This window comes from Apium graveolens, chromosome 7, assembly GCF_009905375.1.
Source record: "Apium graveolens cultivar Ventura chromosome 7, ASM990537v1, whole genome shotgun sequence".
Taxonomy (NCBI): Eukaryota; Viridiplantae; Streptophyta; class Magnoliopsida; order Apiales; family Apiaceae; genus Apium; species Apium graveolens.
This window is the reverse complement of record NC_133653.1, coordinates 32,494,988-32,508,119: the sequence shown is the minus strand read 5'-3', so window position 1 is coordinate 32,508,119 and position 13,132 is coordinate 32,494,988. Positions and strand designations below refer to the sequence as shown.

The following is a 13,132-nucleotide window of genomic DNA, read 5'->3' as shown; positions in this document are numbered from 1 at the left end:
CTCGGTGTTGCGTTGTGAAAGTGAGGACGCGTCCAAGTATTGAGGACGCGCCTACTTGGGAAGGGATATGTTACGAGGTGAGAAGAGTGCATGTTCAAGGAAGGACGCGCCCAGACATTATGGATGCGTCAATAATTATGAAAGTGCTTGACAGGTGAAATCTTATATTGATGGAAGCTTTAGGACGCGCCTACTTTAGAAAGGACGCGTCATAGGAGGTAAAAATTGTGCATGATGGTTTAAAAGAAGACGCGCCCTAAATTCTAGGACGTGTCTTGTGATCTTGAATGCTATAAGGAACGGTTGATGAGGAAACAAGTTTGGGTTTATGGAGGTGAGGACGCGCCCAAAGGGTGAGGACGCGTCCTGTGTTTGATCTATATACTTTTTGATGTTGAATTTAGGACAAAGCTTGCATGGAGAGGAGCAATGGAGGTTATTTTTACTAATGTATTTGTTGCAGGTATTCTTTGAAGAATTCCCTCCTTGAGACGGTCAAGGAGGGGGATGTCCGTGAAAAGCTTGAAGGCCTCCAGGGGTATGTCTGATGATTGAAGGCCTCCTCCTGTATTCAACGGGTGTCCTCGTTGGGGATGTGGGGTTTACTTTGGTGTGTGCTTTGGGAGCTCTGTTCTTGTATTCAACGGGTGTCCTCGTTGGAGAACTTTGGAGTCATCCTGCACTTTGCACCCAAGAGCTTGGGATCACCTGTCCTGCTATCTGGTGGGTTATCCTCATTCGGGGGACAGGGATGCGTCTGGCATTTGGGGTGAACCGTGGCTATACCTGTGTTCGTAAATCAAGGGAGATAGCTGTAGCGGAGTGTTATCCTTGCGCAGGGAGATGCACTATCCGTGAAGTCCTACGATTACGGACGAGCCTTGGGCCTTTGCGGTTGGGCCTCATAGTTGGACATTCCTAAAGCTAGCGGAAGGTGGATATCGGATAGGCTTCTACTGGGCTTAGGAGTAAGAAGTCTAGAATCATTAGACTTCCTGTTCTACAAGAACTACGTCAGGTTTGATCCCTATATAAAGGGTACGTAGGCACATTGAGAGAGTAAGAAGTTGAGAGCTGATAAGAGAGCCACCACTTACTCTGATCAATCTCAGCCTAAAACAACTACAATTAATCACACACCGCTTAAGTTTCCGGCAAAGAACCACCGTCGCAGATCTTGGTTCCGGCGAGAAACCTCAATCTTTGTTGTTACCAGATTCCTCCGTCAACACTATAATAGCTGGAATGATGTATAATTTGTAGTTTAGTTAACCCCTCATTTTGGTTATCCCTTTCTATCACGACCGTCGGATCTTCTTCATCAAATAATCAGAGTCGTTAGATCTAAATACTAAAAAAATACACTCCACAAGTTCTCAGGTTCGAATCGTGTCAACAACAAATATTTATATTATTATTTATAAAAATACATATAAGTTCTGAGGTTCGAATCTCATTAATAATAAATATTTATATTATTTATAAAGATACATATAAGTTTTCATATTTGAATCTCACTCACCAAGAATAAACATTTACATTGTTATATATGAATAAGATCTCATCAATAATATACTATTTGAACCTAACTTGAAATTATAACTATATAATCATTATATATTATTTAATTATTTATATTAAATTTTAATAAAATTATATAAAAAAAATTAAAATATATAAATACTAACCAAGAGTGTTAAAGAGCGATGCACGGGCCGTAACCTAATAATAAAAAAATTTATTCCCACCTAATGTGGCATGATCAATGGAGCAATAGTATGAACACACCAGATCCATTTACAACAAGTAGAGCGTAGTGTGAATGTACCGGGTCCTTCTCGTTGTACTTTTACCAATAGTGGGAAGGGCTCGTGCAGGTGCAGCGAGTTTTGAAAAATAAATTAATCGTTAATTTGAGCATGTTCTTTCCATGACTCCTCTTAAATAATTAATTAATTAATAGTCGATTGGTTCCGGTAAAAACCTTACCAATCGGACGGGCATTTTTTAGTGCGTACAACTTAACAAAAAATTGTAAAGAAAGTGCGGTGATTGAATTTTTATATGTTGGCACTATTTTGATTATGTGTGTTTGTAAAAAGCTGGTAAGATTTAATAAATTTATAATTATGAAAGTTAACCATCCAGGATATAACCGAGTGATTGCACTATCTTTAGTTTATATTGAGTTTATAGTTAAAAATAAACGTATTATGTTAAATTTGTCTACATGCACTTCACATGAATCTTTTAATATTCATGTTAAATCAATTACAATTGAAAAATTACAAATAACCTTAAAAACTCAATGCAGATGTATTTAAGTGGATGAATATATTGTAAAACTAATTATTATAATGTTAGATCAATTTTTTTTTTACATTTATCACTATTAAAATATTAAACAGAGTGTTACATTTTATCTAATGAGCGATTCAATGAAGATCAAGAATTTTCAGTGACCCGCTTGATATATTTGAGTGGAATAAACGATCTATTTGATAATTATCCTATTTAGATAGCGATTTTGATGACCAATTTGGATACATGACATTTTTGTAAGTTTATTTAGAAGTTTATAAAAAATTAATAAACTCTTAGTCGGCAAAATTGTAAAAACAAAACGAAACAAGGGGGAGGGGGCACAACTGGTTGGAAATGCATGTCTAACCATCACCTAACATTTAAATCACGTTATACATTCATCTCCACGTGTCATTTTCCTATTAGGTTCTCTATAATGTAACGTTGTTTCAGCCTCCACAATATATATAGGCACCTCAAATACACACACAAACACACACAGAAAAGGGGATAAAAAAAGGCTGGCGAAAGGCGGAGTTTTCCGATATTTAGAGGATTTTAGAGGTCTGGAGTCATCGCCTCTAGGTATAATCACATCCATATATATCTATATATGTATCTATATGTTGTCTTTCAATTGATGTGTTTGTATATGTATAATTGATTATTATTGTGTTTTGATGTGATTGATTATGTGTGGATTGTGTAATTGTATAGTTTTTGGTTTGAATTGTGTGTTTGATTGGATGAATTTCAATAGGTTTTCGAGGTTATTATTATTATTATTATTATTATTATTATTATTATTTGTTTTTGGGAGTTTTGTGATTTTGAATTTTTGTTAATTACGGAGATTTGGCTAGTAATTGTTTCTGTAATATTATGATAAATTTGAAGTTCCGAAAAAATGTATGATTGAGATGAATGTTGTTTTTATGTGCGTGCTTTTTATATATAGAGGAGACGTGTAGAGAAGGACGATGTGTTTGAACTACTATAGGCTATAATGTCAGATTTAATGGAGAACTAGAATGTGTGTTTGAGACAAAGGTTGTTTTGGGGGCGTGCTTTTTATATATAGAGGAGGACGAGATATTTGAACTACTATAGGTTATAATGTGAGATTAATGGAGTGATGAGGGCGGTGTGAAGAGACGGATTATAGGTCGTGCCTTTTGTGTATTATTTTTAATAAGCAGTAAGTTGAATAGTGTAAATAGATACAGGCTTTTGATAGCATTAGTATTTTTGAGCAGATTAGTTTGGGTGATATAAGTTCATGTGTGGGATATTGGAATTTGAATTGAAGTTTGCTGCATATGTCGATTGTGTAGCGCTGGGAGAAGGGATTTGTTGTCGCTATGGTTTTGGCCACCAAAATAATCATCTTAAAGTGTGATCTTCGTTTGGTTATTCATTGAAATAGGCATTTGATGTAACATGTTTAAGTGGCACATTATTATATAGTAAGCCAGTACACTTTTATCTGGGACATCTTTCAGTTACCAACAGTAATTTCATAATCTTTGTTTAACAATTTTTTTTAATATTAAGTTGATTTGTCTTTTGAGCTAATTTCCCGAGTCTTGATTATTTCTTTTGCGCATATACAGGTTGACGCAGACTTCTATTCAAAATTATAAAACTTCTCTTAGACATGGAGAGAACATTCATATGGTCAAATTGCTTCCAGGGCGTGGTGTTTAATTTCCAGGAATTGCGTGACTGGCGTTTTCTCATTCTTGGAAACTTATTTCTTATTTCCTTTGTTAACTGTACTTAGTGAACTGGCTTTTAATCAGTACGGGAGCCGTGATGCATATTTCTTCTAGGTTGAGTAATGATTCTTTAGCTCACATCGACAAGTAAGCTGTATATCATTTACTTGTAAGAGTGTGATATACTGTTTAACTTCATCTTATTGACATATATTTGTACGAATCTTGTGGATGCTAGTGCATTGCCGATAGATATTGATTCGAGATACTTTGAAAATTGCTTTCACGGGTACTCCTTTAATTCCATTTGTTTCTTGTGGTCTCATCTATCAATATATTGAAATTTTGAAGATAGTGCTAACTTCGATGTAATTTATCTTCTTATCACAGGGATGAAATCTGCAATTACATGAAGAAAATCGATGCCTTCGTCAGATTTTAGAATCTGCTGCACTGAGTGTTTTTAGGGCGATAACTTATTCTCTTCTCATGTTACCTGTTAGAACTACCATAAACTGTTGACTGTAGATCAGGCATCAAATTGAGTATTCAATAATGAGTTTGCTGTTATCAAACCTGTGATAGCTGTTGGTTATGTTCTGATCATGGAGGCTCCATATACTGTCTATTATACTACGCCTTTTTCTCAGCTTCTGTCAAGATGATCTGCAGTTCTATCTCCTTTACTTTTTGTGCCTGACAGTCCCTCAAGGCCATTTTTAGCTATATATCGAGAATAAAGTTGTGATGCTTGTCTATCAAAAGATCTCTAGTTTTGTGCTCATGCCTGGAACAGGAGAGAATTAATAGTGCATTCAGACGTACAAGTGTGACTTTTAGCTTACACTATATAGGATTATTGAGTAGTTACCTAGTAGAAGAAACCCTGATTTTTTGTATTTTCTCATACCATCCTTCTAAATAAGAGGTTGATAGAATCTGAGGCCGCAAGAATGGATAGGTGAGCCGTGTGTTGTATTTACATGGTAACTTTTCACTGTTTGCTCCAGAATACTCTTATCAACTTTGGACGATACAGGTACAATATAATCAATGAAGTTGGCAATGGCACGTTTGGAAATGTCTGGAGAGCTATGAATAAGCAGACTGGTGAAGTTGTAAGTATATTTTTTGACTGATTGAATTTTTATAATGGATTTGTTGAAATCATTGGTGAAGCTGCTGGGATATGTAGCATGTACTGGCTTGTCTTTTTTTGGCTTTATTCTAAAAGCTTAGTTTAACAGGTTGCTATCAAGAAAATGAAGAGGAAATACTATACTTGGGAAGAATGCATTAATCTAAGAGAAGTCAAGGTAGCTACTTCTGTTTTTTGTTTTACAGTAAGGTTTTTTCATCCGGACAAAAAAATATAGTCTTGTTTATTGGCAGTCACTTCGGAAAATGAGCCATTCCAATATCGTGAAGCTCAAGGAAGTTATCAGAGAAAAGGACATCTTGTACTTTGTCTTTGAATACATGGTAATTGGCTTTATCTATCGTATTTTTTCTTCATGATCATTTGGTTGCCTTTTTAACTTAAAGCAAGACATTAATTCCATTTGCAGGAATGCAATCTCTACCAGCTTATGAAGGACAGGAGAAATCTCTTCTCAGAAACTGAAGTAAGAAATTGGTGCTTTCAAGTATTTCAAGGTCTTGCTTACATGCAACAACGTGGATATTTTCACCGGGACCTTAAGCCAGGTGACCATTTTACTTCACTGGGTGAACTAGATTGGGAGAGGTTGGAATATATACAATAGTTGCTGTTTTTAAGAATCATAATATGAATAATTGCACAACAAGTTGATATAATATGATTTAAAACAACAGGGCTGGGAGTTTGAAGAGAAACTTGACTGCACGAAAACAGTTATAAACAGTTTTTACGTGTGTTATATATAGTATTTTCGGTAGTTGCTATTGATTTATTATTTGAGTATATTTTAATTAGGATTATTATATTAATTCGGATTAGGGTTTGGAGAGCTAGTATACGAGGCTCATTAAACATTGTTCAGTGTTCACGGAAGCTTTTTGATATTAAAAAATAAAATTCAGAATTTATTCCAATTCTGGTGGATTTCAGTTTTCTTTTACAAGAGCACGCTGGTGTTCTTGTTTGTTATGATTCCTTTCTGCGTCATAATACCAAATAAATTCCTTACAAATGTTGTGTTAAGACTTAGAATACTAAAAGCGCCTCAAACATTGCAAATTGACATGTCAAATACTTGCATGAGAAGGACAAGGTATGGAGGGTCATGAGGGATAATGATAGATTAAAAGGGGATAATAAAGTGCCAAGGAAGGAATAAAATGGATAATTGTATACTAGTTCTATAATATATTCTTCCTCCTATGGCAGGATACGACAGACAAAAAGTGCTCCCTTTAAATAATACCCGAAGATAGAAATTGTAGTTGGCCCTAGATTGAGTTTATTACACCTTGTCCAATATCTTAAAAATAATTGGCTATAATCGATGAGTGTTTCTTTGTTCTTTTCTTGGTAAAGGTCAATTACGGAAATTTAAGTACTCGCTCACACATGCCTCTAATGAGACTTGAACCTTGGAACTCTTATTTTTTAAGTTAGTGCTGTGCTAGTGTGTGACATATCAGTGCAAAGCTTTAGAGTTAGACAACTTAGATTCATTAGGACAGTAAGTTGCCTGCAAAATGTATGTAAAATTTTAGTAACATCTTGTTGTAGAGGGAACACGTTGAAGTATGTTGCATATGGAATTGTCAATGTCCTTCAGATTCCAGGTGCATGTATTGCTTGTTTTCCCTTTAATTGCAGGAAGTCGTTCCTGCTTCCGTGGATTGTGTTTGGGTTACTTCTTTCATGAGTTATTGCTTGCCTATGTATAATATATATTTATATCTGCAATTTTCCAATTTCTTGACTGGCAGAAAATTTGCTGGTTTCTAAAGACATCATAAAGATTGCTGATTTTGGTCTAGCTCGTGAAATCAATTCTTCACCACCATATACAGAGTATGTCTCGACGCGCTGGTAAGTAACATTTCCTAACAGTTCTTTGATGCCCATTTTATTCTTCTTTTTCTTTTCCATTTTCTTTTTGGGGTGCCTAAGGTTTAAAAATATCAGGTATCGGGCACCTGAAGTTCTGCTTATGTCTCCAGCTTATGGTTCAGCAGTTGGTGAGTCATAATAAAAAATAAACCATTGTCTGCTAAGCTGTTATAAAACCACAATTCTAAAGCTTTGCATTGTATTTTGCCTTACTGGACAGATATGTGGGCTATGGGTGCAATTATTGCTGAACTGTTGACTCTACGCCCCCTTTTTCCAGGTTTAAGGTATATTTTTCTTTTTATATTATTTCTTTCTAATCACACTACTTGAGTAATGAAAAGTTTGTTGAAATCCTGTTCTTTCCGATTTCCATTTTCCAGCTGTAACACATATTATTTATGTTACATAAAAGAGATTACATCTTAGACTCCTTGTATAACCACAAAGTGATTGCTCGGAAGAATCTCCAAGATTACAAAAACCTGTTTATAACTATATTTGCTAATAGTTATCCGAAAACCACCAATATTTATCTAAAACTCCTTGTCAAGCTGGAGTTCTGGTGCATATAAATCAAGAATGCCCTCATTGTTATGAAGATAAGTGATTTGTGATGGTCCCACAATATATATGAGCAAGTTCACCTTCCTGCACATGCCATGTTGAAATGACGCCTTCAATCTTTTCACAAACAAAATGACAGTTAAGTTCATTATCACTAGTTAATTCATTAAACATGGATTGATGCAAACACCAAAATGTTGGGGAACCAGCTGCTGAAGCTCTGTTAACAAATTCATTAACCAAATCAACTCAGGCGATGACAGCATCACTATATATTTAGATTTTGCATTTCAACGTGATACTAAATGTTACTTGTTACTTTTCTAGGACCCCACATTACTGCCAATTAAGAAATTCTATCCTGTAGTTGTGCTCTTGTCTAACAGAGTTCTCAAATCAGTCAGCGTCGAAAAGCTTCCAACTCTCATATATCCATGATCACCAAATCAAAAAACACATACAGGGTTTTAGATACTTTAGAATCTAAATAACTGCATCCCCGTGCAATTTTCTAGAAGAGTGTAATGGGCTTACAACAGTAACCGGAAGGGCAATATCTGGTCAAATAGCTGTACACTAAGTTATCTTACCTACTCGTCTTCTTTATTGGTCAGGATTCTTTAATAACTACTACCTGTAAGTGACTCATCTGTTCTCGACTCTAACCTAGTGTTTCGTGTAGCAAGTTGGAGACATGCTTGCTTGATTGTGTTGAGGAAAAGAACCCCTTTTCTGAGCTACCTCAGTACCTAGGAATATTTTAATTTAACTTCATACTCGACCTCAAGTTGCTGCACGAAATAGGACCTAAGATTCCAAACTCACTGTTAATCGTTGCCAGTAATGACTGTGCCATCCATATAGACTACCAAAAGAAATTTCCACACTCATGATAAAACATAGAGTGATCTTTCTCACCTCTCTTCTAACTAAAAGTTAATAGTTAATACAGCTTAAACCTACCTCCTGTTGTAAGATTTCTACAGCTTACATACCAATCTTGACCAATCTGAGCAACAGAGCAGGGTGGTTGCTCCATGTGCACGACATCTCCGAGTCACCACAAAAGAAAGGGTTTTTAACAATATCTTGATGCAAGGGCCGGCATTATTTACTTCTTTTTATATGAATGTCTGTGAAGAATATTCTTTTTACTTTCCTGACTAACCTGGGAGTCGGGGACATATATATTCTATTTGTTGGTGTGGGGCAAGGATCAGAATATAACTAACTTATGTAGATGTCATCTCTTTGGCATTCTAACGTGGAAAGTTATGTTGTTAATCACTTAATCTTTGTTGCAGTGAAGCAGATGAAATCTACAAAATATGCAGTGTTATTGGCAGTCCAACAGAATTTCAATGGGCTGAAGGGCTTGAACTAGCAAGTGCTGCCAACTTTCAGTTTCCTAAGGTGATTTAGAATTCATGCCTCTTGGTACTGCAACGCGGGATTATATTACTTACACAGATTGTTATATCCAAAAAAATTGACAAATTTTTCTGCTTCTATTTTCCAACAACAGCTTGCGGGTGTTCCCCTTTCTATACTATTACCATCTGCTAGCAAGGATGCAATTAGCCTTATTAAGGTAAGTGCTTGTTTTTTACTTATATAGTTTCATTCCTCTGTTGAGTACCTTTTTCCCAGTTTGAGTTGGCTATATAATTTTACTTCTGTATAGTTCTCAATTTATTGTTTTCTTTTAAAAATGCCAGTCACTGTGTTCCTGGGATCCTTGCAAGAGGCCAACAGCCTCAGAGGCTCTTCGGCATCCTTTCTTCCAGGTAATTGAATAATATTATATATAATAAATCCGGCCTGAATAAAGCCCGGTTATTATAGTATTTAGATCTAAGTTAAAGTTCAGCGTAGACCACTTTAATTGTCAACCCGTTACACCATTGCAAGAAATAGTGGAGAATAAAGTATTTTAGTCTTGTATAGTATTGCAAAAGGTTGTAAAACTCAAAAATACTATATAAGTCGAAAAGACTTTGTTTTGCACTATGTCCTAGCCCCTAGGGTCTACAGACTAAAGATTTGTATAAATTTTATGTGTTTACACTTGGTTGGTACAAACTAAAAATAATTAATTTTATGCTTATATATATACATGAATAAAAATATCAGTTATTTGGGAATCGATTAATTTCTTAATAAATCAACAAACAAATTGACCAATGACAATATTTATGTTGATGGAACATGGATTACTTAGATTTTTTTTTTCTATAATCTAATTAGTATTTTCAATGAAAAAATTATTCGAGTTTGGATAAAGATAGCCTGGGATAAAAGTCCGGTGCGGCCTGCCCGGAGGACCTTAGAGGGCTCAAATATTTCTTGGAAGCTCCGCGGGGTCATCCCGGTCAAAGTCAAACCAGGATTTGACCAAAAACTTAGGATTTTCAAAGCCCTGTAGAAGTTAGGCCTGTGAGGCTTTATGTATACATCTAGGTACATTGAAGTCTGGGATTTTTAAAGCGCGGGAGGCTTCTGCGGTTTAATAGTATATATTTTAATTCTCACCATCTGGGCTTGGGATTATTATCAGCTTGCTTTTGTAGCTTTAATGTTATTTACCTCCCCTGGAATCTATTGTGACAGAGTTGCTATTATGTTCCGCCATCTCTTCGCTCCAAACCCACTGTTGTGAGGACTCCTCCATCTGGTATGTCTCGATCTTCTCATTTCACTTTTAAACAGAAAAGATGCAGGGCTCTGATATTTTTTTTATTTTGTTGCAGGTGGAATTAGAGGTTCTCTCGAGCAGAAACACGTGAGATATTCTGGGAATTTGTCATATTGTAAACCGCAAGGTGCGTTCATTGTTCATACCTCATTCAAAGCAAATTCATCATCTTCATGAGGAGGATGCATATGGTGTTAGTGTTGTATGATTATTGTAATGTTCACTTCCTGAGGAATAAACAATTCCTCTCCCTATACCCATACAATGATGTAAAACATATTGCATTTGTCCTTCATATTTGGTGACAACAAGAATCTATGTTAACCATAATCGGCCGGAAGTGTTACGACATACTTGATACTGCACAATAACTATTTTACTGTGGAAAGATACATGTATATGACCATTCGTGAAAAATTCTTAAAGTATTAAAACTCTGACCTTTGTTTTGTTACTTAAGCCCCGCATAAAGGTTTCCCACAATGGTGACCTTTCTTCTTAGAAAGTGTCACCAGTTTTCCTTTCAAAGTTAATTGACAGTTACATTATGATCACTTAGTTCCTGACCCAATTTTACATTGTTACAGCTGTACAGCGGAAGTTGGAAATGGATAATCAGGTAATAATATATTTAAATTGTGCATTGGATTCTCTTGACATTGTAATGGCCAAAATGGTGGATTGTATTTTTTGGTAACTTACTTTAATTATATTTTTACTATGGATTTTCAGGGAGCAATTAAGTATGATAAAACCTTGAAGAACACTTCTGTGGAACCTCCACCAAAATACAGACCACCTTTGAGGAATTGCCCAAGTTAGTTTCTGTTTCTGTTTTTGTCTGTCATTTAAGTTTCCTTATTGTCTGAGGTAGCTCATCATTAAAGGATATGTTGTTTCCTTTTTATTATGTGACTAATGGCAGCACTTAATATTTTTTCAATTGGTTTGGCTTATTAAATTTTTGTTGTGTCCTTATTTATATTTTTGCATTGCTTCTTGCATGTAATGATGTAAAGCATATGCAAAATACATGCGTACATGCATGTATGGCTTCTGTTACATACATTTAGAAAAACTTTATTTTGTTGCAGTTGAGAAATCCTTAGCAGTTCACACTTGGAAAGCACACGAAATTTCTAATACAGCTGGGAAGTTGGCGAACATGACAATTGGCAAGGACAAAAAGCCTCCTAGGCAACAGATGCCACCACCTATGAAGGCTGGGGGGTGGGATTCCCAATCCGATCCGTTTCTTGGAAGATCTCAGGACTTTGATCATGGACGAGCCTACAGCAGGAAAGTGGCAGGCTGAAGAAGTCCTATTCAATTGTTTTAGTGGGTGGAATGTAATACTTTAACTCTACTTAAAAAGGCGCTGTTTTTATCTTTACAATTTGGAATGCCGCAACTTCTAAATGTGTTTGGAATCTTGAAATAATATTATAATGTCTGAATATTTTTCCTTATCAATGGTTCATTATAAATATCATAGTTGCATTTTATTTTCTTTTTGTGCCAGGTTTTGGCATTAATGGTTCATTACAAATATCAGAGTTGCATTTTATTTTCTTTTTCTGCCTAGTTTGTGCCAAGAATTTTGGATAACCGGAAACACGAGGGAAAGGCTTACTTCCGGTACTTGGTTTTCAAAACAAGTCGTGAATGACCCATCTCTTCTTTCAACATTGTACTGAGTTAGATTCTAGTTTTCCAGTATATTTTTGCTCCTAGCTAGCAAGTTTTTATTGCCAAGGGGACTTTTAGCCTCTCCTATTTCCTTCTCGGGGAATGCCCTTTGATATATCCTTGTTTTGGAGCAATAAATTTTTGTTTAACAGAAAAAGCCACAGACAGATAATGGGCACATTTGGGTTTCATAAAAAACATGACTTACTTAAAGTTGAAAAGTATCAGTGATATTAATATTGTAAATGTAAATTATAACTTATTTAGGAGTTTGTATAAATTTATTATAAATATCTTATAAGTTGATAGTGTGTTGGGTAAATCATAACTTATAAGTCGTATTTTTTTTAAAACAAAATTAAAATGCAAATTACAAATTACCTTATTTAATAATGTTAATAAATGAATATAAAATAAAAAAGAGAAAATTTAAAAATAAGTATAATGACTTGAGATATAACTAATAAATATATACAATTAAATATAGCTATAAATATACATAATTAAATTATATAATTAGTCCGGGGCTAAAAAGCAAAACTACAAATAATAAATTAAAATTTAATTTGGTCAGTATAGGTTAAAAAATAATACATACAAATATTATATATTTTTAATATTAACATACTCAAATATATTATTTAATCTGATTAAATTCAAACACACTACATCTACGAATTAAATAAAAAACAACATCTAAAAAAGACTTAACTTCAGATAATACGTATACAAAAATTACGCAGAAGCAAGCTAACAAGAAATAAGTTGGATATGGAAATGAAGAATATTTTGGCTAACGTACTTTCTGCTTATGCACATATATGGTGTAAATAAGAAGTTTCTGCTAATTTGCCAAACAGCAACCCCATAAGCTAGAAATGAATTTTTAGCAGATATAAGTCGAATGAGCTGATACACAATGCGCCCGTTTGGGAAATCTTAAAATAAGTAACTTATGACTTAAAATGAATAAGTAACTTATAAGTGATAAGTGGATAAATATTTATAAGTTATATAAGTGTTTGGATAATTTTACTTATAAGTCAGAATTTTTTTTATTTAAATAAATCAAAATAAATAATTTTTAAATATAATCATCTTATTTCGTGAATT

The 13,132-nt window shown here is 34.6% G+C and overlaps 1 protein-coding gene across 1 annotated transcript; it reads left to right on the top strand.

Moving 5' to 3' along the window:
- Positions 1-2,690: 2,690 nt before the first annotated feature.
- On the top strand, positions 2,691-11,799 carry LOC141675035 (cyclin-dependent kinase F-4-like). Its single transcript, XM_074481742.1, has 19 exons — positions 2,691-2,889; positions 3,918-4,169; positions 4,261-4,311; positions 4,413-4,983; positions 5,062-5,140; positions 5,270-5,338; positions 5,415-5,504; positions 5,591-5,729; positions 6,945-7,047; positions 7,144-7,196; positions 7,289-7,355; positions 8,940-9,048; positions 9,161-9,226; positions 9,354-9,422; positions 10,246-10,309; positions 10,386-10,457; positions 10,918-10,949; positions 11,063-11,147; positions 11,425-11,799. Exons 4-19 carry the CDS (start codon positions 4,976-4,978, stop codon positions 11,643-11,645), a joined length of 1,326 nt encoding a protein of 441 aa, XP_074337843.1. The 5' UTR covers positions 2,691-2,889; positions 3,918-4,169; positions 4,261-4,311; positions 4,413-4,975; the 3' UTR covers positions 11,646-11,799.
- Positions 11,800-13,132: the final 1,333 nt, after the last annotated feature.